General features: G+C 35.9%; 1 protein-coding gene across 2 annotated transcripts; it reads left to right on the top strand.

Annotated features, from left to right (window-relative positions):
- The first annotated feature begins 35 nt into the window (after positions 1-35).
- On the top strand, positions 36-25,098 carry LOC144436248 (uncharacterized). 2 transcript variants are annotated; one of them, XM_078124992.1, is made up of 21 exons: positions 36-174; positions 913-1,026; positions 1,555-1,662; positions 2,389-2,490; positions 4,382-4,484; positions 5,009-5,130; positions 11,083-11,287; positions 13,008-13,136; positions 14,658-14,835; positions 16,036-16,151; positions 17,375-17,500; positions 17,978-18,217; positions 19,269-19,423; positions 19,655-19,793; positions 20,321-20,428; positions 21,625-21,782; positions 22,334-22,456; positions 22,632-22,708; positions 23,005-23,045; positions 24,259-24,470; positions 25,003-25,098. In XM_078124992.1, exons 2-21 carry the CDS (start codon positions 916-918, stop codon positions 25,027-25,029), a joined length of 2,580 nt encoding a protein of 859 aa, XP_077981118.1. In that variant the 5' UTR covers positions 36-174; positions 913-915; the 3' UTR covers positions 25,030-25,098. The 2 variants fall into 2 exon arrangements, with proteins under 2 accessions (XP_077981118.1, XP_077981119.1); XM_078124993.1 differs by lacking the exon at positions 25,003-25,098 and adding an exon at positions 23,729-23,744 and having other exon boundaries at positions 24,259-24,368.
- Positions 25,099-26,411: the final 1,313 nt, after the last annotated feature.

Here is a 26,411-nt window from a genome sequence, read left to right as displayed (position 1 = left end):
TGGCGACTCAAATTTGAACATTTTTAAAGAAGACATATTTTGGGGAAAATTATCATATACAATATTTTGTGATACTTTGCTTGAAAAAGTGGTTATGGTGCAAAATGGTGTTTGACTGATAAAGAACTAGAACGACATGCTGTGATCAAAAATTACTCTATAACAATTCCTGAGGTAGGTATCTTTTCTCGAAGGCTTACTTCTAATTGCATTTACATACAGTAGTAACACATTGTAAAGACCTCGATGGACAGACACAAATATAGAATTCTGGATATTCAAGCTGACGGTTTTATAACAAACCATCCAATATTTTCCATTTTACTTCAATCAAATACTTAGTTATTATTCTCAAAATCTGTCTTCGTTCAGCCTAGGAAAATACGAGTGACCTAAGGGCTCAGCAGGTCACGAGTATTTTCTGGTTTAATGGTGAAACATATTGGGAAATGATATACCTAAATATAGTTTATGTAAGATAGGGAAAATACTGGCGACTGGGAAGTTTTGACTTGCAATGATATAGACACGTGGTGACGTATGTAATAAGAATTTTTCATTGAATGCCTTCAACCTGACTTGTTTATGGTATGAATAGCTATTATCCCCCCCCCCCCTCTCCCTCCAATAAGGGGCCTTGTCACTAGATGAGTCATACAAAATCGGAAAAATAATGTCAATACTTTTTGGAACGTTTTCAACTCGTATGAGCACAGCAGAACCAGTGACGTAGACACGCGTTCCCGCGAGGAAGAACGACTGGTACATAATCCATATTTTCTGTTCAAAGACAATAACCTGGCTTGTGTGTGTGTGTGTGTGTGTGTGTGTGTGTGTGTGTGTGTGTGTGTGTGTGTGTGTGTGTGTGTGTGTGTGGCATAATAACATTATTATATATTCATCGAGTTACAGAGCATGACGCTTGGAGCAGGTGTGTGGAAAATTCCATACCATGATATCGAAGCGAGTAATGTAGTTGAAAGCAATATCAGTACCTCGTCAGTTAATATTATTGCTGGTAATACGGTAAGGCTGCATGGAAACAGATTTGGATTATCTGAAGTGAAAATATCCTGATATTAAATTTAAATTTGTTACCATATACCCCTGGATATGTCTTCATAGTTTTGTTATATGCATTATTCATGAGCGATGGATCCAGAGTTCTAATTCATCGTGATATTCGTTATCGATTTTCAAATCTCGACTTCCAGTAAATGAAATGCAGATAATGTAAACGGTTGGGGAAATGTTGTTCAGACAGCATGCATCATTCAAGTTTGAGCTCTCATCTACTACAACGAAACAATTATATTACAAGGTGGCAGCGGTGGAACCTACGTTACTAATTAGATATACGATTAGGAACCAGCCAACTTTACGTGTTTAGGGTGTATCATCTTTGCGGTGAGCCTATCTCAGTAGGAACTGTATATTTATTTGTGTATGCAAGCCACAACATTGATGCGAACATTCAGTATGACGATGCTGAACTCTGCCCGGCCCAAGGAATGTTTTTTTATATTATTTTTTAACTTGAATTTCATTTAAAAGGACAATCGTTTCTATGTTAGTGAAGATAACACGAGTGTTCTCCTTGCTGGTCTACTGAATGCTGACATTCTGTCAAACTACAATCTCATACTCCACTTCATCTCAGAGGTATGGAATGAATGGAAAGACTTACATGCACACTGTCACGTAGTCAAGTTCCCGGCGGCGAGGTTGACGTCATACTTTCATGTGGTGAAAGTATGAAGTCCACGTAATATGGTCTGTCGGGAACTAGACTAACTGTCATAGACACACATATACACACATGTGATTATGTGAATTTTTATATAATGCTATCCCATATTATTTATATGACCACTGCCTGTGCATTATGATATAAGAATACCCTGGGTGACGTTGTCATATAAAACCACACGTACACAATTTTTTAAACTTTAATTTATAAAGCTATATTCACAGGAAAGGATCACATACTGTACATGTTGGCCTAAATGTTTTAGATTCGGTTTTTTTCTTCTTAATAAGTGTGAACCTTGCAAAGAGTTTTATCATGGATATTCTCAAAATATTTTGACATTGGTTGGGACATATTTAAGACAACAAACCAAGAACGGAACGCTATTTTCGGAAGATAAAACACTATTTAAAGTTACATGATGCAATGAGTCAATTTTACTTTAACTCATTGTATCATGTAACTCTGAATAGTTTTTTTATCTTCCCTAATTCGCTTTTTTTTTATAGAAATGGTTCTCTCCCCCGCGAACTGATTTGAAAATATGACACCCATCTCACTTCGCCCCCCCCCCTTCCCAGTAATTACTACAGGCTTCCGTAGTGGTTAAATATTTCAATGTACTCTTTTTTTAACAGGCTGGCACTGTGTTCCCTATTCGGCTTGTAATATGGCTTGATAATGTCAATGGATGGCCACCCTACTACAACGAGACATGTGCAACAGATAAACTGGCAACTGTAAGTACCATTATTCCATTATATACCACAGTAAATGTGGACTGTGGGTATGTTGCGCAGTCTTGTAACCAGACTGATTTACATATGCCCCCCAACACACAACAACAACAACAACAACATATCGGCCGATTGCAGATCAACAACAAGTTGGGAAAATGTACAGTAATAACAATGCGACAAAGTCACTTGTGAACCAATATTCTAGTCTGGGATGATCATAATACAAAAATGACGTTATTACAGATATTTACGATATTCAAAAAATACCGTTACCAGTGACTGTTTCTTTCTTATTCCGAACCAGTCACCGGTAACGGTATATTTTCAAGATCGTAAATACATATAATAACGTCATTATTTTGTATTATGATCATCCAAGTCTAGAATATCACCATCCTGGAATGGAGTATTAGTTCACAAGTGACTGTGCAATGCAATCTTTTCAACGACTGCAATTGATGACAATAACCAAACATATTAAACAGTTGCATTAAAACCTTGACAGTAAAATCAACCTAAGCTTCATATACAAAAGTTCGTGTTGGTAACTCAGTACATTAAATAGTGTGAACGAACCGACCATATATGTTATTGTACGTACAGGAGTGGGCTGTAAACATGCATAAGTAAACACAAATAATCAATTATATCTGCATACTAGTGACATTTTCCAGTACATTTGTATATGCAAAGTGACGGATGCTGTGCCAATGATATACATGTAGCTATTAAGTGTATTTAACCAGTACCCAGTTCACACTTAGTAATTATTTGCAATCATGACTGAATTACAAATACGAGCTTGCTCATTTCTGTAGGTTAACATTATTTTTCATATAAAAAATATTACAGTTGTATCACTCATTAAAAAATCAAAACAAGAATGGCACATATTTGTTATCCGTATGATCATAATTTGGGGGTCACTAAATACATCAACACTGAAGTATCTGGATAAACATCGGTCTGTTACAATGTAAGCCTCATTCCCATTCTCACTGTCAGTGTCCAACGAGATGCACTGGACTAGCTGTTGCTATTTTTCTTCGGTAAGGAAGAGATGTATTTAGTGGGTGGAAGTCTGTGTGTGCGTGTGTGTGTGTGTGTGTGTGTGTGTGTGTCTGTGTGTCTGTGTGTGTGTCTGTGTGTCTGTCTGTCTGTCTGTCTGTCTGTCTGTCTGTCTGTGTCATCGTTTTCTCCATAACGGCTTGCTTAATTCAAACGAAATTTTGAAGACTTATTCCGTAGGTCAATGGCAAGACTTTATTTGGTTTTGGTAAAAATCTCATGAATATTAATGAGCAATTTACGTAATTAATGGTTTTCAGTAATTAGGAGGCTATATCTCAAGAGTGCAAGCTTCAAATTCATTATACCTTGATACATACATTTGCAATACCTGAGCACATTTGTCCTGAAAATATTACTGATGTAGCTGTCAGTTTTAATACGTTATTGGCATATTTCGGTAATTAGACACAGTTGCCACATAAAAGAAAACCATTTCTGGTCAGGAAATGTATAAATTTGATTTAGTAATAGCCTACTATAACAAAGATTGTTACATTCCAGTAATTATTATGTGTGGGAACAAAACAAAAAGCTCAATATTACCCTTACTTCTAAATGATCCAGGTTAACCATGAACATTGTGTGTAGTCTGAGCTAAGTCCAAGTCGATCCCGTGTATAAGGAGTGGAGAGAGAGTAACAATTGGAGGAGAGTTAACATTAAAGGTCTCCCCTTCTAACTGTTACACGACCAATCAGTATTTACTATTTTGGTATCTTCGTTAATTGTGATTTTCATTTGTAGCATGTAAAATAATGCAATTGTACCCAACCCTGACCCCATTCTACTGATTTCCAAAATGTTATGCATTTTATTACAGGGTCTTATCAGCCCGTCAATAATTATGGGTTCGTGGAGTGGAGGACCTGAGGTAGGCTGGAAAGAGTCTGATGTAATCTACACCAATTTTAACAATTCTCTTTGTAAGTACCTTACACAATTTGTACATTCTCTTCCAATTTACATGTTATCAATATGATCTATTTTTTACGTAAGTTCTATACTTGTCTATTCTCGGCTCATGTGTTATGGAGATACAATACATCCCCGATAAGTCACACAAGAGAAAGTCTACGTGTAAATATGTAAATATTTCATCTTCCTGATCATAAATGAAAATGGTAAAATCTACCTTAGATAACCATCTTTTGTGAGATCCGACCTCAAATGATGGCATGTGCATTTCAAATACCTGTGGCTATGCCAACAACTAATGAATTGAATCGAGAACAGATGTTCATTGAGTGTATCTTCACATACACAACAAAAATGCAATTGCAGGTATTCGATTTTTCTTCTAGCCACTTTAATATCAAGCTTCAGCTTTACTGGTGGTTGCCAAAGCAATATAGCATGTTTTTCTCCTCAATCATTACCTCTCACCTCTGAGTTAGAAAGTAGACCAAGTCTGGGCCATTTATTCTCCATGATCTCTTCTCACATACAGGTGAATTTGAAATATATCTTGCAGTCGACCAAACAGTCAGTGGATTAGACACTTTAAATCTAACAGCACAGATATTAGAAGACGGAAAAGACACTGGAGCCTTGACCATCGAAGTATTTAAGGTATCAAAAATCTTAAACATGGTATATTAAGTTTAAAACTAAATTATTACCCATGTGATTGAACCAAATATTGCCGGAAACACACTCGCACGCACACGCGCACACACACTCAGACAGAGACACACACAGACACACACACACACACACACACACACACACACACACACACACACACACACACACACACACACACACACACCTTTTGGATATTCAACTTATAAAACAATTTTGTCATGGCGTCCTACTTGAAATATCAATGTGAAACAACAAAGACCAAGCTTAGGTACTAGTAACTCAATACATTGCAGAAAGCTATGTTATAAAAGGTGTAAAAAGTGTTTATTATTGTTCTTCCTTCCTACAACCCTTGCACTAGTTGTCTTGAACTGCTGTTGGTCAGACAGTCGTTGTATCAGTAGTAACCATTTAAAACTGGCTTTGAAGGTGCCAAAACGTTGTCTCATTATTACACTATCAAACTGACATACATATATATTGATACAAAAATAAAATAACATTGGGTGTCTCTGATGTAAGGTCACACCAATGTTCTTATCAGTTTGTTTATGACTGTGAAAGTTAGTCATGTTGCCATTGACAATCGTGACTAACTTTCACAGACACAAACCAATTGATACCAGATTTAAACTGAATTCCTCTTGTAAGGGAATCACTTTTTATGCAAATTACTCATTAAAACTAAAAAAACTGTGGTAACAGGCTTTTTTGGGACAAGCATGCTTTCTTATATTAATGTATATGAAATTTGAAGAGTGCATGATACTGCTAAGCTTAATTACTGAATATCATTCATTATTCAAAGTACTCATTAAATGTAAAAGTTGTATAAAAAAATGTCATAGAACAGGTGCGTATATATTATGGTTGATATATATGTACCATATAATATGAAATTTGAATTTAGACAACATTTCCTGACCAGAAACAATGCTTTTCTTTTTTGTGGCCACCATGTCTAATTACCAAAATATGCCAATAACTTATTAAAACTGACAGCTACATCAATAATATTTTCAGGACAGATGTGCTTACGTATTGCAAATGTATGGATCAAATTATATTGAATTTGAAGAATGCATTCTTAATATATAGCCTAATTACCGAAAACCACTAATTACACAAATTGCTCATTAATATTCATGTGATGTTTACCAAAACCTAATCAGTTCTTGCCATTACCCTACGGAATACGTCTTCAAAATTTTGTTTGAATTTAGCCGTGGGGTCATTGTGTTTTGGATTGTGATGGAAGAAAAAAATCCTTTTTTCTCCAATGGCACATAGCCTTGTCTGAAATGTGGTACATGTAAATATTTGTTCCTCTCCCTGTTTCTTACATGAATTCTTTAATATTACTTATTAGTTCAAGCATAACTTAGCTACCACACTAGTTACAGAACGTGCCATGTAAATACTTGGCTGTTTCACAATCAGTGCTTCACTTATATTGCACTTTGGGGCAAAAGTGAACTTGAAGGTTTCGTAATGGTAAACTTCATAGATAGTTTATAAAAGAAATAATCTAAAATGTTCCCTACTCGTCACTATGAACTTGTCAGAAGGGATTAATACACTTTCTATTTTGGACACTACATATTATTGACACCACAAATCACTTTCTATTATACACTCGGTATGACCACCTAAAGTTCTCTAACATACCGTTGACTTTACTATACATGCAATATTAATGCCACTATACCAATGTTATGGGGCCATTTTTATGTGACATGGGAAACTCATTTAAAACTTACATTTACGTTAGTTATTCGAAGCTTGGAAATATTACCTCAAAGGCTATGAATAACCTAAACATTGCCTTAATAGAAGCCAAAAACTACAGATCTGCCAGGGGGAAAACCCCAAGGACTCCCTCACCCCCAGGGGTCACTCATGCATTCAACCAACAATCAGATGCACCAACAACCTTTTTACTGTCATAATGGTAGTAACATTTTCTTAAATATTTTCACCCAATTCTAATTTGAGATGACATTGTCTTTTAAAGATGTGAAATATTTGCCAAGGTAGTCTAAAATTGCCTTAAACTCCAAATCTCCCCTACCAATGATACTACCAGTAGATTGCTGACCTTTACTACATGTATATAATGATGCCATTTAACTGTTTAAGAACATATTTCAAACCTATGTAAGTTATAAAGAATAGTTTCTGATACTTGATGGTGCTGTCTTGTAAAGCATGGATTGAGTTATTGCTTGAAAGGGTCTGAATAGCCTAAAATTGGCTTTAAGAGTAAAAATCCCCCAGAGCTTCTAGAGGGAGACCCCCTTGGACCCCCCACATGAGGTTGACATATCCCAGTCTCAAGCTCTTCCCCTCTTACTGTCAAGATGCTATCAAAGTATATTTCAAAAGTATTTCAACCCTGTGTAGTTGCTTTTTACATGTTGGTGCTGTCTTGTAAAGCTTGGAAATTATTGTCTGAAAGGGTCTGAATTGTCTCAAAATTGACTTTTCAGAGTAAAAAACCTCCAGGAATTCTAGGGGGAGACCCCTAGGACCCCCCCCCCACTCTACATGAGGTGTACACATCCCAGTCTCAACCTCTTCCCCCTATCTCTGTCAAGATGCTATCAAACTTAATATTTCAAAAATATTTCTTCTTTTTACATGTTGGTGCTGTCTTGTAAAGCTTGGAAATTATTGTCTGAAGGGGCTTGAATAGTCTCAAAATTGACTTTTCAGAGTAAAAAACCTCCAGGGCTTCTTGGGGGAGACCCCCTAGGACCCCCATAAGAGAAATACATATTCCCTGCTCAAGCTTTCCCATACCTTTCACTGTCAAGATGCTATTAAACTCTTTTTGGAATATATTTACCCTGTGTAGTCAATAATTATAATTATGATAGTGCTAACCCGAGATCTTATAAAGTAGATGCAAGACAGTCAAGCAGTCCACACTGAGTCACGATCAAAAAATACCTGTCATGTGAATATATATATATATATATATATATATATATATATATATATATATATATATATATATATATATATATATATATATATATATATATATATATATATATATATATATATATATATATATATATATATATATATATATATATATATATATATGGGGGGGGGGTCAGCCTGTTTTTGGTTTTACAGATAGGGGGGTGGGGGTCAGTGACTTTTTGTCGGCCCAATTTAAGAATCCACCGCGCCCCCCCCCCCCCCAGGCTGAAGAAATTGACCGGTCTATTTGCGTCTACATTGTAGGAATTGTAGGATTTAGTTCACACCCGAATTCAATGTCACAAACACAGAAGAAGAAACTCCAAAATCACAGCAAATGCGACATGATCGCATCATGGACGCCATCTTGCCATTACACTTACGCATGATTCAGGCATACGCATTTGTCTTCATTGCATTCTCTCACGGAATTGAACTTCGTAAAGGTATAACTCAATTGAAATGTAGACGCACTAGAGCCAAAGGTCTGCTCGAACCGCTAATTTGGGCAGACTAGACACCATATCATAACATTAAACCAACACCATCGACATCGACCGGCCGCTGAGGGCAGCCTTCCGAGTTTACTCTAATTCATATAGTGTAATTATATTAATTCATATTGTTTTAACACTTTAAAATACATTAACAAATTTTATAGGACAAATGTATTTTCTTGTGTTTGATGCATATGAATATACTAATTTTTATTGAAATTGAAGTACTAGTATGCAGTTTTAAGATATTGCTTAATTAGTTGATTTCATTAATATGCAAATTTCTCTAATTAAACATTAACAGATCTGGCTCTAAACCTAATCAGGTCTAGCCATTACCCTAAAGATTATATATTCCAAATTTCATTACAATTGATCCAGCCTATATTTAGAAAAAAAATGACACAGACAGACAGACGGACACACAGACAGACATTCCCCTTTTAATACGTCCCATACCCTTACGGGAGGTAAACATGACTCTCTACAACCCAACGTTTACAAAAATGCCGTTATTTCCTGGAGTGCCTTTCCCCTTTAATTTATTGTAACATCTGTTATTTCCCTCTGCTCTCTGTCGTCAATTGAAACAAGCTTGCTGTTGACAATAAACATCACTTTATGCATATTTTGATATTCTCCTATCTGAGCGAAGATACCGTTGTCTTAAATGCTCCAAAGTTCGATAATACAGAAAGAGTTTTGTCCCGTCAGCTGTCAGATTGTTAAATCATTGCTAAGTTGCATTTGTGTAACTTGTCTTTGTTTTTACTCGCCTTTTTTAAAAATCGAACATACTCTAACCCTAGTCCTGCTTGCAAACAGAGTGAGTCGTCCCTTCCTTGAGGGTCGTGTCAGTAATAGAGACTTGCCAGCATGACTAGTTTTCAGTGTAATCTCGTCTATTTACCTCTACGTTACTGGAATTGTGTCGTTTGGTTCAGAATAAACATCGACAACTCAAAAGGCTCAAAAATAGAAGAAAAAACGCTCAAAATTACAACAAACACAATAATTATTGCATAGCTGCGAGTTGATGGCATTATTAATGAGTTATTTGCATAATTAGTCAGTTTAAATCTGGTTTGATTTAACATCACTTACATTACGCTCTATATTACCGTGAAATACGAAGTCAAATTTTTTGGCCGTCTGTTGTTTAGTGGTAGAACTGATTTGTTGTTGCGATATGGTGATGATGATGGTGACTGGTAAATTATAGATGATCTAGAGTCAAACATTCTGAGTTACCGTGTGATACATGCTGTATTCACATATGTGAAAGACGGGGGAGGGAGAGTTTCATTGTGTTTGAAAAATCGTCATCCTCTTTTTGTTCTAACAGGGAGGCGGTCGAGTGCCCCCACCCATAGTCCACTGATTCCCCCTCCCCTCCCCCATCGAGAAATTCACCAGTCCCTAACTTCGACTATTTTCTCTTTGTTAACTTGGGTATAGAATACGACAAGTAGTAGTGCAATGTATAAATTTGCATATATTCAAATCAAATGTGCGATCGAGCTGAGCGCCGATTTTCAAATAGGGAACTTGCAATCCAGACTGAGCATGCTCAGACACAAAGGACTATGGGATTATCTGTGGTTATCGTAATACCTAATCTGGAGCTACCAGTAAAAAAAAAACCTCCCACAATCGTCAGGGTAACTATGAATTGATCATTCGTGGTTGCAAACAAAGTAACAGTATTGTTTACAATACCAATTCGTTAGTGTTTATGATCACATTTCCCATGATGCAACATTCAACATGGCGGGTTTGCAAGTTCCCTATTGACCTACCGGAAGTAGGTCATTTGAATTACTCTACATCTCCTGCTTTTGGAAACCGAGTAACAAACAAAATCCGAAATTTCCCCAAATTTCCTTTTAGAATTTTAAAAATATTTTTATTTTAAATTTTAAATTCATAAAGGAATTTTTTAAATATTTTCATTTTCAATTTTAGTTTTTTCCTCAGAGTAAATCAACAATAATCTTAATAAAAATAAAAACTTGTTTGGATTATTAAATCAAATATGAAATTAAACAAGTTGGATTCCTTCCAAAACTACAAACAAATGGCTAAAAATAGTTTGTAATACGTAAAATATACCAAAATTACTACCACAAAAAGAATAATACTTTTAGCCTGTATTGCTTACCATTATTTATGCATGATGAAGTTTCATTTGCATATGTAGAAGAGGCACATGCGCAGTGACGTAGTGATTATTTGCGATTACCCAGTTTATTTACAAATCACTTTCTGTGCACAAAATTACAAACTTTTACATATTTTTTAAAACAATTATTGAGTTAGAACCATCGACATGGTTTATGTTGTTTCAAACTATTTTTGTTCTAGCAAGTAGAAATACACAAACAAAACATACTAAAATACTTATTTGTCATCAATATGGCCACAATCCTTGAGTAAACTTTGTACACAGGAGGTGGACACAGAAAGAATTGAACCGGAGGCCGTTAGAATTTGGAGGAAGTTACAGAAAGAGAATGATGAATCTTACCTTGGATTAATAGCGGCCCACCATGGATTTGATACCAGTCGGGGTCGGTCAAAGTTAACAGCTATAATTGTCTCTAAAGCTGATGGCAGTATGTTGTTTAAGGGTGCATTTGAAATGCATATTAAAGGTACCTCTTTTTAATGTACAATCAATAATCAGCTTTTCACTGAATTTATATTACCATATGTTAGGGAATCGACAGAATTTACAAGGGGGAGGGCCGGTGCTATTTTTTATTTTTTATTTGTTTTTTTGGGGGGTTTTTTGGGGTTTTTTTTTTTTGGGGGGGGCACATTTTTTCGCGCAAGGGGTTTTGGACGTGAGTCGCTATATTTTGTGTATGCATTTAGGGGTACAGGCTTAATTGTTAGGCAATAATATTGTTTAATTGTATTTTAAACTCATTGGCGTCTGCGGGCCACTATTTTCTATGCATGTTAGAGGAGATATGCCACAAATATTTGCACAAAAATTGAAGGAGGTCAATATTTTTTCACGCTTCGGTCTTTTGAACCCCACACACACACCTTTTATTTCTGTTCAGTCCCTTACCTTATTTTTGTTGTTTCATTTACCCACAGTGTTTACGTCTTAGTATTTATTCTGCCCTTTCCATTCCAATTGCATTTCTTCATTGCCAACTGATGGCATTATCCCTTGCCATGAAACTAGTTGCAACAAGTATCAATGATAATTGTATTTGGTACTGATAGAAAAACATTTTAAGTTAAAGGTTAACACTCACAGACCTGGTTCATTTGTTGAAAACGTTGTAAATAACACCTCGTAGAAAGTGTGTTATTATCTGAGATACCACCGAATGCTACTGTTGTGTCTGGTATTTTAGCCTAATTATTGATTGATCATCATTTTTGTAAAACATCGTTGCCGTTATACTCGCACAAATTCTAGTATAGACTATTGGGTCTGGGGGCTCCGATTGTTCATAAGGGAGCCTTCAGTAATCACAAAGGTGAGGCCAGGGGAATTCAGGCCCGGGCTATTGTGTAAAGTGTGACCTTCCCCCGATTCCGTCGTGCTATCAAGTGACCCTCCCTCAATTTCCTTTCTCTAAAATACCCCCCCCCCCCTCCCCTGTTAGAATATTTTAAAACATGACATGGTTAAAATTATGTCACCCATGGAAATATATACGAGTCCCTGAATAAATGGTAAAGACTTAATCCCACTGCTGCCACCATGTTAATAACTTTACAGGCAATGGTTTTTGCCAAGCACCACCCAAGTGAATTTGTTTAAAGGCACTGCAATAGTCAATAACTATGTCTAGATCTGAATGGTTGACCTGAACCCCAGAACTCCAAAGACTAGACGAGTAACCTTCCAACATTGTGAGGACTGAGGTCAACATCTCCACAACATTATCTCTAATATCTTACCGAACTGTTCCTGTTTTACTCCTATGAAACACACTCCTATCCTAACATCACAGGTGACATTGTCATTGATTCATTGCCTCATATATCATCAGAAGCGATTTGATTGATATTGTTTGCTATACCTAACCCAATCCCCACCCCTAACCAATGTACAGCAGTAGGATGCTGAAAGTCACAAATGCTGTAAAGTTAGACAATACAGTGAGTCAAAGTAAAATATGACCCTCCCCTTATCCCATTTTTTCTAAACTATGACCCCCCCCCCCAGAACCAATTTCTAAGTTGTGACCCTTCCCCTAATATCCCCAGCCCTCCCTCACCTGTAATTTCTGAAGGCTACTAATGGTGTTCGGCAGACATATTCTTTAGACTCGTGACAAATCAGTTATCTTGGTTGTAATAATTTTCAGTGGTACTTTATTTTTCTCTGCACGCCATATCACTTAGGATGTCCAGAAGGCAGGTTTGGCTGTTTCTGCCAGTATGACTGTGTGTGTAAGAATGGTGCAGTATGCCATGCGTGGAACGGAGCTTGTAAATGCAAAAAGGATTGGCAAGGGCCTGCATGTGATATAGGTAAGTTCCCTAAGCTTTCAAAGTTGTGAGTACACAGTACTACACACATAATGTTGTGTTACATCACTGGAGATTTACAGTGCGCCGCAGATTACTGTTCAGAAACCAAATGTATGAATCTGCACATGCTACACTGCACTCAATCTGATTAAAATCCGATATAGATGTCGGCTAATCATTCATTGCTATCTTACCTTCGTTATTTTGCCTGAATTGACCTTTGTGGTACATGTTTACGTTTTTATCCTGATCGCCTCCTCTACATCTGAACTGGCGCCCATGCCCACGCCGTTCTGCTCAGTGAGCTATTAAACTCCTTTTGGAATATAGTTACCCTGTGTAGTCAATAATTATAATATATGGTAGTGCTACCCCGGGATACAGTCAAGCAGTCCACACTGAGTCACGATCAAAAATACCTGTCATTATATATATGGGGGAGGGGGTGTACCATGTTTTAGAATTAAGTGATGGGGGGGGGGGGGGTCAGCCTGTTTTTGGTTTCACCGCTCCCCCCCCCCAGGCTGGAGAAACTGACCAGTCCCTTACTTCAAGAGTCTTAGGGTATTTCCCATAATATTGTGGCGTCACAGAGGGACATATTTAGCGGTCAGTCTATGACAAATGAAGTCAGCAGGTGGCAAACTCAACAACATTGTGACAAAATACATTGCTGCTGCATATTGTTTGTTTTGTTTAAAATATAACTTAGAACAGGGTTTTACATATCTAGTATATACATTTTCCAGGGATACATCATATATATTCCTAAATATGTTCCACCATAAACAATCTAGAGGTTGTCTATGGTTCAACTTAGGCTGGGGAATTCTTGCAAGACAGAGCGCATCTTTCTGCTGATGCAATAAAAAATAATACCTCTTTGTGGTGTCTTTGATTGCCGTAGATGTCTGTGGTTTTATGATGATAGTTTGGGGTAGTGAATTGAACTTGCCCATCCCAGTGAAAGTTTCACTTGCCATGTTTTTGTTTGAAAGTGTTAATTTTTTTTTCCGTAAGGAAGAGATGTATTTAATGGGTGGAAGTCTGTGTCATCGTTTTCTCCATAACGGCTTGCTCAATTCAAACGAAATTTTGATGACGTATTCCGTAGGGCAATGGCAAGACTTGATTAGGTTTTGGTAAAAATCCTGTGAATATGAATGAACAATTTGCGTAATTAATGGTGTTCGGTAATTAGGCTATATCTCAAGAGTGCACTCTTCAAATTCATTATACCTTGGTACATACATTTGCAATACCTAAGCACATTTGTCCTGAAAATATTATTGATGTAGCTGTCAGTTTTGATAAGTTATTGGCATATTAGATCGGTAATTAGATGTGGTGGCCACAAAAAAGAAAAGCATTTCTTGTCAGGAAATGTTGTCTAAATCCGATTTACTAATTGCCTACTACAACAAAGATTGTTGCATTCCAGTAATTATTATGTGTGTGAACAAAAAGCTCAATATTACCCTTACAGAAGGCATTCAGTTTAAATCTGGTTGTTATTTGCAGCTGTCGAACCATATGCAGATCTGACATCTATAGAAGGTACTTCGGTGCCGTTACACGAAATGCTGAATTTTGAGTGCAAGTCCAATTTACGAAGGGTGGATGTAATATGGATGCACAATGGAAAGGTATACAATGATAGCGCACCACCAGAGATGTACTCAATTAACTCCTCTGCAAGGTATGTCAGTTATACAAAGTAATAGTAATATTTCAAGATTGTGTACTCAGTATATATGCCTAGTGTTATATTGCTTTTCTTGCTATACATTACATGTAATTGAGTAATGTTTTCATTTGTTGTTTATAATAGTTGTTGTTTATATTGGTCATCAAAGTTCTTGCCTTCTATACGTATATATAACATACAAACTACAGGCCTGTTTTCAGAAATGTGTTGTATAATGTGGATATAATAAAATTCTGCTTAGTGATTGGGTACTCGTGTCAGGTGTGAACAGACTATGAGAAGGGTTAGATACACTGGAATGCGTATCACGATGATGTTGATACAGGGTTGGACACATAGATTAAGGATCTTGATACATAGCTCGAAGGTCGCATTTGACTGAAGCACTTTCACGTCATCGGGCTTAGCTTACTGGTAATTCTAAGGGGCTGTGGTTCGATCAATTTGTTATGGCGTGTCACGCATCAACTTGGATAGTGATGTTTTGTTAACAGAATTACAGGTACTTGATACATTGACTCATATGCATGTGGCACCATGTCAGAGACAGCAAAAATATATATCAGTTGTGTTTTTTGAAGACAGTTTTTGTGAAACTGTATCTTAAAAAACCCAGCTGAAATATAATAACTTTCTTCTATTAGAGGACAGTGAAGTTGTGAAATTCGAAGAATGCATTTTTGGGGACAAGAGATGTTGTGCAACACTTTTGCGTTCTTTTTCACTAGGTTTAGAGTCTAATAATTGTATAAAATTGTCAATCTCGAGTCTTTTGTCGCTATGTTTAACTAGTACAGTGCATATCAAGTTACTCTTCACTGGCTCTGTTTGATACAACCTCATAGAAACCAATAGGAAACTACACATGCTAGTCTTTAAGACATCAAGTTGAAATAAACAGTTTCTGAGAACATATTGTCTAAATGAAATGAACTAAGGTGCTACCATGCAGCCATCAAATGAAGACATCAAACAAAACATTGACGCCCGCATGTCTGAGTCTAGTTGCAATATATTTAAATAGTTTAATGCATTATAATAGACAAAACAAGAAATTGTAATCTTGCTATCTGTAATAGAGTAGAATATACAATTCCTTATTGGTTTCTGTGTGGTTGTATCAAACAGAGCCAGTGAACGGCCAACTTGAAAAGGAGTGTATATATGCATCTAATGTTTTTGCTTTTGTAGGTCAGGTAGGCTATATATTCGGAGAGTTACAAAACAAGATTCTGGCGTTTATCAATGTGTATTTATCTCAGAAGGTGCTAGGCTAGTGTCCAACACAGTTAATATTACAGTAAATGGTAAGGTTGCACATATTATATTTGACACATAGTCTCCTCTTAAAAAGTTCAAGGCCAAACGTCAATATCAAGCTATTTTTTGCACATAGCCTAAAGCCTTCCTTTCGCCATGACTTCATGAAAAAGCATAGCGATCAATATAAAGTGTAGATAAATCACAGACTTATCTACAAACTGTCACCATCTCTATCAAACCCAGTGAAAAAGTGTATACATACATACATTACACGACATGTATGTTTGTCACTTTCATCTGTGTTTTCATGTAATTTATTTTTAGCAGAATGGCAATTGATATTGTTCAAATTGACCTTGATCATGGCCTCCAATGGTATAGGTAAATTTCAATTATATCAAAACTATTTCTTAATTACCATATTGCATAAAATAGATTCTTGGCCAATATCTCTTCTAGTTGTTACGAGTCATTAACGTTATTAATGCAAATTTTCAACACTTTTTTGTGTCTTTAAATGATTAGTAGCATCCATCTATGAGATGTTGAACACACTCCAAGAAAGATATGATACATGAAGACTCAATTCAAGCTTCTCAACCAATATTGTCCATTTATAGAAATTTGTATTGTTTACATAGGCAAATTGACCTTTGGCCTTGACTTTCAATGCCATATCATATAAGGCTATATTTTCAGTCAACACATAGTTTAAGACATGTCTGTATTTTTATTTTGTGGGCTAATCAAGTTTCAATTAATCTTTGCAAACGTAGCTGCAACTATATAGCCTGGAGTGAACTCCATGGTCTATAGTGTGAGTTTTATGGTAAAAATCCACAAGAAGTATTATTTTCAGTAAGTTTTATATCATTCTATTCAGTCACCCAATGTATATGTATACAGCCATTTCATCGTATGTCATTGTTTGTGACTTTTACATATTAATCAAAAGTCAATAGTTGAATATTAAGCTCTTCCTAGCAAACATATTAAGCTCTTCCTAGCAAACATATGGTATGTAAGATAAGGTGTGGCCCATTAGACAATATACGCCCATCGACAAGTCACAGCGGACATACATGAAGGACTTGGTAACTACTAAATACAACCATACTGTTTGTTATATATATGTAATAACTACAGTAAATACATAATGTCTATATGCTACATAAACAACATTAAATGAATAGCAGAAGTCATAATAATGATTAAGATATACTACCGGAAGTAGTCATTTAGGTGTAAAAATGTTTTTCTTATACAGGATGCAAATACAATGTATGGGGTGAAAACTGTGAATTAACGTGTGACTGTGTACATGCACTAGAATGTTCCCAATACAAAGGATGTGTTTGTCACGATGGGTGGAATGGGCAACATTGCCAATTGGGTGAGTTGTTCAATTAATAATCAGTAAACAAACATATAAGTGTTTCGGCTTGCGTGTTTTCCCTAAGTAATTGAACATTAGTGAAAAAGATTCTGACAAAAGTAACGATGGTCCCATGTGATAAATGATACGGCCCTAGGTCAGGAGTATACTCCACCTGAATGAAGAAAAATGCTGGGGAACAATGTAAGTATACCTCCGCAAGTATAACTCATGAATATTGGGAAGAGAAATCACAACTCTGGACATTTTTTACTCATAGTTAGAGCACCGGAAAACACACATGACATAAGACTCTTGCGTGATTTACGACATAGGGTATACTCCTATAGTTTTTGTCTGAACAAGATCAACTTCTGGCATGTGGACGACTATTTGGGATGACAAGAATCTGTGTGAAATTATCAAATTAATTTTTATAGACTGGCAAACATATTCATGAGCTCTACAATATTATATATCATTGCCTGTGTCCAGATATTCAGCCCCCAGAGGTGCATAATTGCCCCATGGACATTATTGTTGAAAGAGATGACGGGATGAACACAACAATGGTTGATTGGAATATGATTGAGGCGACAGATAATGCAGGAATTCCTTCAGTCTATTCAAATTACAACCCTGGTGATGTATTCGAAATCGGAACAACCACAGTCATTTACAATATATCTGATGGAACTAACAGCGTTGAATGTACATTTACTGTAACTATTCTAGGTAAGTTGGTGTCCAAAAGACAATGTAGTGTTACAGTCAATTTCGCAATACCGTACAGCTTTTCTGTTTGATACAGCCATGCAAGATATCAATAAGAAACTAGACATGTTACACGTTAAGACAGGAAGATTGAATGTGTACAATTGTTTGCTACATTTTGTCTAAGTGATATGAACTACACATGCCACCATATACACACATGAAATGAACACCGCAAATGACATTTTACGCGCCCTTCGTCGTTATTTTCTTTTAAGAAAAACATTGGCGCCCAAATGTCTGCGTGGAGTTGCAGTACATTTCAATGGTTTATTTCATTTAGACTAGATGTAGCAAAAAATGCGATCTTGCTATTAAAGCGTGGTATATAAAGTTTCTTGTTAGTTTGTTTGTGGTTGTATCAAACAGAAATGCTGAACAGTATTGTAAAACTCATTGTACTTTACTGAGAATATCCCAGAAAGGATATCGGCATTACAATTAAAAAGAAAATTGTGAGTGTGACAGGCTGACAATTCTGTTTAACGGACTATGTGTTCAACATATTTTACCAAGAACCGAGCATAATCGGAATGGGCACGTTTTGTAAGGTAGCAAGGTCATGTACATGCCATTCTCCAAACGCGCCTTTGTGACAATGTCCTTAATAGTTAAATCAAAGTCATCCAAATCTGTCCAAGGTTTGCCATATGAAAGCTTGTTCCTGGTCTCTTTGAAATAATAAAACAATCCGTTTTTCCCCATAGAGTTAACACAGTATTAGGCGGCCATATTGGATTCTAAAGTGGATATAAATTTTACCTTTATTCAAAGAACTTTGTACGATGATTCCTGATTTTCTGCTTGATTTCAACTGAGAATAGGTTGTAGTTTCTACGACCAAGGTGACAACAAAAGTAATAATTTCAAAGGGGCATACTATGTTAATTTTGTTAATCAATACCAGTGTTTAGATAACATTCGGAATGTTACGATGAAATGTTCACTGTTTACTTTGCATGTTGCTATGCTAAAATGTAGCAAACTTACTATCGCATATCACTATTCACAGACTTACAGAAGGAAAAGCCTTGGTTGATCATTGGGATACCTATAGGAATCGGTGTTGTAATAATTTTTGCCGCAATTCTGACATTTCAATGCAAAAGACGCCGCAAACATCGAATTCGTTATGATCCATTGGAGATGGTGTATTTGGCACTGCCGGTATGTAGCTATTAATTACAGTGTCCTCTAGTTTATTGGTGGTGGTGGTGGTGGTGGTGGTGGTGGTGGTGGTGTGCGTGCGTGCGTGTGTGTGTGTGCGCGCGCGCGTGCGTTTATGTGTGTGTGTGGCTATCGTACCAGATATTGCCTTTAGTTTCTATATTTGAAACAAAGTTTTATAAAAGTAGATCAAACTTCACCAGGCATTAAATATTGTTATAATATTTTCAGGATGATGTCCCAAGAATACCATGTGAAGATCTTACCATTTTACAATTTATTGGTGAAGGACAGTTTTCGATTGTACGGTTTGGTAAACTCATTGAAGAACAGGGACAATTAAGGGATGTTGCAGTTAAGATTCTACGAGGTGCGTAATGGTGTTGATACATGAGTTATATTTATATGACAATTATACCACACGTTTGAACAAAAAATAAGGGACTTATACCCCATTATTCTCTCCGATGTTTCATAAATTAGGCTTTATATACACACGTATAATTATAGTATAGAAAATAAGGGATTTGTTACTCAAGTCGAAGCAAGCCCCCATCCCCACATACACACCTCTCTCGTATTTTCCTTGGCTGAAAGAAAGAAAGAAAAGCACAAGTGAAATATATCTAATTATACGCTGAAAATATCGGATTCTTTTTATTTTAATTGATAAAACAATTGATTTCTGCCCACCATTGTCAATGCCCTCGATTGTATTATAACGTGCTAATTCTAGTAAATGACTAAAAATAAGTTTTTTTTACAACGTATCAATAAATATCATAGTCAGTTTATATAAGACAAATATTCTAAAACTAAGGCAAACACCTTGTTCAATACGATGACGTTTCGTACTTTATACAACTTTGATAACTTTGTTAATTTTACCATCTACAGACCAGTCTCATGAATGTTTATTTGCATTTCAAGAAGAGGTCACTAGCTTGGACTATCTGAAAGGCCATCCTAATATCATACAACTCATCGGTGTTGTTCTGAAGAAAGGTAAACATTTATGCTTTCTGTTACATAGAAATATGGGCAAATATAATTAATGTTTCAAGTCTCAAATTATTATGAAAATATGATTTAACCGGAATATTGATCTTTCTTATATCAAATAATATTGCATCGTTTTATAGAATACAGTGCCTGGCCATATTCAGGCACTATAAGAAGTTTATTACCCCGAGTGTTGTTATGTTACCTACCAACTATTTTCCCACAATGGTTGTTGCAAGACAGTTGGAGGGATAATATAACATAGTGCCCAGATATGGCCAGGCTATAATTCTTTTATAACACATCACATTCTCCGGCAATTGACTGTCACTCAAAATCGAACAAGTACTCGCACATAAAATCTTCACAACTGAACATAAATCTAGTGTCAGACTTACCATGGTAACAATACGCATCGCAGGACTCTTGTACTAGCAGTACATGGACTAGTGGCCCAGCCTAAGTGCCAATAGAAAACTAATAGCGTCGCTAAATGCAAATTGAGGCCACGTGACTCTGTCAAAGTGATGTAATGAATTACGTTTCTTATAATTGTACCATTACCTTGAGAAAAGTCTTTGTGTATGGATTGATACCAAAGCTACTACGAAACTAGAGAAACTATAGAGTTTCATTAAGACGGCACGATGCTTTTTTACCTCTCATAAAAGTTTTTTGTTGCGACTAAAAATAAAACAAACGGATGAGACAATACAAATTCAAATACAAAACTTTATTTTGTTCACAGTGAGATAAAATGTAACATTCATATGTATGCATTCTATCAGTACCTGTATTTGTTGGTGTAATTAATTTGTAACAAATACGTTGTGTGACTCATAAAGAACACCATGCCGTACACATACAGTGCCATGCAGTTTCTTTATTTAGGCATTTAATGTGATACTATTTGTGTCCTATAACCCAGAGGCCTGGATGTGGCTCTTTTTTGTAAACTTTATTTAAGTGCTGTATAAGTTCATAGGACACCTTAATAAACAGTAACATAACACTACACAACACAACGCAACGCAACGCAACGCAACCCAACCCAACACAACACAACACAACACAACACAACACAACACAACACAACACAACACAACACAACATACACTTGAAGTCTGGTAATTTCAAGTATTCATTATTTTACCCAGACCTTTCTTATGATGAATGATCACTTACATATATCACTACAGATGCAAAGTACATTATATCCGAACTGATGTCAGCTGATCTACTGGACTATTTAGGGGAAATAGGTAGAAAAGCGAAAATTCACTTTGATACTGACCAACGTCTGGTGAAGATTGCACTAGATGTTACACGTGCTATGGCGTACATGGAACATATGAAGGTATAATACTTCAGTATAGATAGCTCTATAGTCTATATACAGACATACAGACGGATGGATGGACGGACGGACGGACATACATACATACATACATACATACATACATACATACATACATGCATGCATGCATACATACATACACACACATACATACATACATACATATATACATACATACATACATACATACATACATACATACATACATACATACACACACACACACACACATACACACATACATACATACATACATACATACATACATACATACATACATACATACATACATACGTACATACATACATACATACATACATACATACAAAGGATTTCAAAGGCTTTAAACGTTTAGCATTGTGTACTTTTAAAATGTATTTTATAAGCATTTGAAGAATGTGGTGATGGTGTTGTTGTTGTTGTTGTTGTTGTTGTTTATTCTTTTTAAGGATAATTGTTGCTACAGTATTTCGTCTTCGAACTTTGCCGTTACGACTGTCGCTCCTTATATCATACTCAACTGTTTGATGAACATCTGCATTTACTTTCAGGTTGTTCATCGTGACATTGCTGCTCGTAATATCTTGATATCTTACAATGGCGTGGCTAAAGTTGGAGATTTTGGTTTGGCGAGAGATGTGTATCAAACAGGAGAATATAGGCGACATAGAGGGGTAGAGTTCATATTTCCAATGATATCAATGTATTTATACCTATATATATGTCATAATCAAAACTTTAAATTACTTTTAAAGTATCATGGTAACTAATTTCCAGTTTGTTAACCAAAGTAGAATTGATCGAAGCTTTAACGTTATTAATGAAATTCATCTGTCTATCGATATACAGCGTCCGGGTCGTTTCCCGACTAAATGGATGGCTCCTGAATCCCTAACAGAAGATATATATACGTACAAAACGGATATGTAAGTTCCGATGGACCCAATATTGTTTACTAGTTTTGTAAAATTGGTTGAAATTTTCGAAAATATATTTCTCCTTTGTTCCGCATTCTAGAGTTTCATATATTATTATGACTATTCTTAGCCTCATGCCTCATTTAATTATTGCCTTAAATGGCATCAAGATCTTATTTAAGAAAATTAATATTTACAATTTAGCAGGTATAATATTCATTTTCCATACATATTTTGAAATGATAAATATTTATTTCAGTTATGATAATAATCTTTAAGAATTGATCCACATTTATGTATTTCAGATGGTCATATGGTGTTTTGTTGTGGGAGATTGCGTCATTAGGTTTGTTGAAAATCATTTTTGCATCAATAATTATTACATGTTGTGTATAGTTTATGTAGACAACATCGAAGTGATTATGAAGTAAAAGAACAAGTAACTGAAACGAAAGTATTATTTGTCATCAGTTTGGTATCATATCATAAGTTGCAAAAAGTTATATGCATGTAACATACAAACTAGCTTAAATAGCGCAATTGAGGATCAAGAAGGCGAAAAGGATCTTGAAGCATAACACAGCTAGATAACCTTAAAGGGACAAATGCCGAGTTTATAAGTTTTAGGCATACCTTTCCTGCATATATGTACGGCACTCGCTGTATTATACTTACAAAACACACATAACCATCACTTGCAAATGACTGAACTCAAACCTGGTATTAAAACATAACTTATAAACAATTCAATGACTTTATGGTATATTAAAAATGTCATGGAAATTCCTGGTCTGCAATCAACTGTTCTACCAGTGCCAGAATACAGTTGTAATATCATAGAAAGCATATATTAACATTTGCATTATCTTAGAATATTTTATCGCAATGTTCATGCAAGTATAATACATGCACTTACGTAAAAGCATGATAATTCAGTTTGTGCCACTTCAAAGTGATCATATTGATAGGAAATAAGTGTCATTATGTATTTCTAATTAATCAAATTCTTTGTTTTTCCACTTGAAAAAGTACCATGTCAATACATGTAAGTCATTACTTACAAAATACCCAACAACTCTGTCTAAAAAGTTTGATATTGTACGTACAGGAAGTGATATGTAAACAATCTGGTTCAACCCTAATATCGCTTTTATCCAAACTTTAGCAAACATAATCAGATTTATGCATAGTGAGACTGCAGCATATGGTGAAGCAACATATACATGACGCGTGACACAGACTTGTCACGATGCAGTAATTACTTGTGTTTAGTCATTTATTTACAAATCACTTCCTCTGTGTACAACAAGTAACAGCAAAGATCTCTTATTTTTTTACACATTTCTTTTTTGGACTTTGCTGAGTAACAAATACAATATTGGTATCAATTTTACAAGTAGAAACCAGTGCAAAGATAATTCAATCACTAAAAATGAATACTCATTTCTCATGAATATATGACCCACTCATGACATTCCTAATTATGGTATACTGAAGACTACGAATGAAACATGTTTATGTCATCATGATTGTGAAAAGCACCGTTAATTCTTTTTCAGGTAAGCCTCCCCATTATCCAATGGCAATACCATGCGACTCCCATATACTGGCTGAAAGACTCATACAACATGGCGATCGATTGGCCAAACCAGAACGATGTTCTGCAGAGTTGTACGCCCTCATGGGCAATTGCTGGATTATTTATCCGATGGCCAGGTATTCAGTTGATATGATAATAAACGAATTAAACTTCTACATAGACACCAAAAAGGTAAGTTACTTGAATGTGCAAATTTGGGGATTAGTTAAACACCAATTGCTAAAGCAATTCGATCATGTATTACCTGTCCATGTGTTTGTTTCTCTATTTGCATTATCTGCACATGCGATTATTTCCTTGTTTGTATTATCTGCCCATCTATGCGATTATTTCTGCACATGTGTTTATTCGTTTATTTGCATTATCTGCCCACGTGGTTCTTTATTTGCATTATCTGCTCATATATGCGATTATTTCTTTATTTGCGTTATCTGCCCATGCGATTATTTCTTTATTAGCCCATGTGTGTGTTTCTCGTATTGTATTCTCTGGTAATAATGACGAGGAGGATTAGTGAATATAAAAAGATGTTTTAGCGATTTTTTAAGATTCAAATCAAGGATGTTCATAGTACAAATAATTCATGTCAATATAGATATGCGTATTTCACATAGTATCGTCACGAGTCACTATTATTGTTATTGTTATTGTCAAGTTTATCCCTCTTCATTGATCTTTCATATTTTTCATTGTCACCATTTAGGGATTCTTCAATGCCGTTGACGTATAAACAAAGAATATTGGTACCAGAAGTCTGAATAATACAACGCCAGGATTGGATGTTGTCAGGCGTGTGGGGTGGGAGGGGGATGTGGGATGGGGGATCGGAGGGGGAGAAAATATTATGACCAAAAATATTTTATGGCTCCCTCACAGAATTTCAACTCCCCACCTCCCTCCAAGACATGTACTCATTGAATTTCATAGCCGCCCGTCATATGCTGGAGATATACACGTGGACAGTTCAGCGACATACTACATACATGAAAGTAACTGACAATTTACTTCAAAAACCACTAGCGATGCTTTACCCATAGAGTAGATTTCGCAACAAGAAATTCCAGAATGAGCTCTAACCTATATTTAGCGATACTTACATTTCAATCTTGAATTCTTGAATAGAAGTAGAGACGACACCACAATAATGGCAGCAGGGGGGAGGTGCTCGGGTGTGTGGCCCCTCCCACAATGGAAACTTGTTGTAAAGATGAGGACATGTAAGATGACATTTAGAGGCAAAGCATATCAAACCATAACATATGTAATCTATTATGAAATCAATTTCACTATTGACCAGACGTTATTGCTGTATACGTATACCATGCTAAAAGAGTGAAATTTCATATTATTACACAATTTCCGTTACCATGGTAATCTTAAAATTTATTTTTGATAGTACCATTGGATTGACACTTTCACAACCTAGGAATACATAAGGCCAAATGTCATATTCTCATTTTGTTTTATTGCTGTTACCAAGACAATAAAATTCGTTTCTGGTAACGAACTTTGATCCGCCACTTATGAGTAACCTACATTATTCATACAATTTTTGTACCATTACTATAGCCCTAGGCTAAATGAGTCAACTTCATAATGCATGATTTTGGTTACCGTGGTAACAACAGAACAAAATTACACACACATTTAATGCTCAACATTGCATTACAGTTTGTATCATTGTTAATACTCCTGAAAAGAAAATACAGACAGTTCTTTGTTATTTTGATTAAGAATTACAAAAGATAGTTCTTGTACAATTTTATATAATCATGGTTAGTTTTGTTGTACAGGAACAAATTAAACTAATTATTGTACAACTTATCTCACGAAAATTGCACCATATATTCTTACGTCATCGGGTCAGGACGATACAGCGATAATTCACAGTGGGTGTACACTGTGACATGTGAGTGAGTGAGTGAGTGAGTGAGTGAGTGTGTGTGAGAGAGAGAGAGAGAGAGAGAGAGAGAGAGAGGGGGGGGGAGAGGGGGGGGGGCAATTCTTCATTGTATCACTTCATATGTGAAAATGTTTCTCCACTGTACATAAGTGCTCGTGCTTGACCTTCTAACGGAAGTCCTTAACTTGGGCTCTGTGCCCATAAAAACA

Source organism: Glandiceps talaboti, chromosome 6 (genome assembly GCF_964340395.1).
Source record: "Glandiceps talaboti chromosome 6, keGlaTala1.1, whole genome shotgun sequence".
NCBI lineage: Eukaryota > Metazoa > Hemichordata > Enteropneusta > Spengelidae > Glandiceps > Glandiceps talaboti.
The sequence above is the reverse complement of the archived record's forward strand: the minus strand, read 5'-3'. Positions and strand labels throughout refer to the sequence as shown.

What these genes read in the sequence shown, in the direction of transcription:
- LOC144436248 (XM_078124992.1), top strand. Translation starts at nt 916, where the DNA reads ATGACGCTTGGAGCAGGTGTGTGGAAAATTCCATACCATGATATCGAA. An exon ending in TGGGCAACATTGCCAATTGG is followed by an intron (nt 17,501 to 17,977) that starts GTGAGTTGTTCA and finishes GCCTGTGTCCAG; the next exon opens with ATATTCAGCCCCCAGAGGTG. An exon ending in TGGTGTATTTGGCACTGCCG is followed by an intron (nt 19,424 to 19,654) that starts GTATGTAGCTAT and finishes TAATATTTTCAG; the next exon opens with GATGATGTCCCAAGAATACC.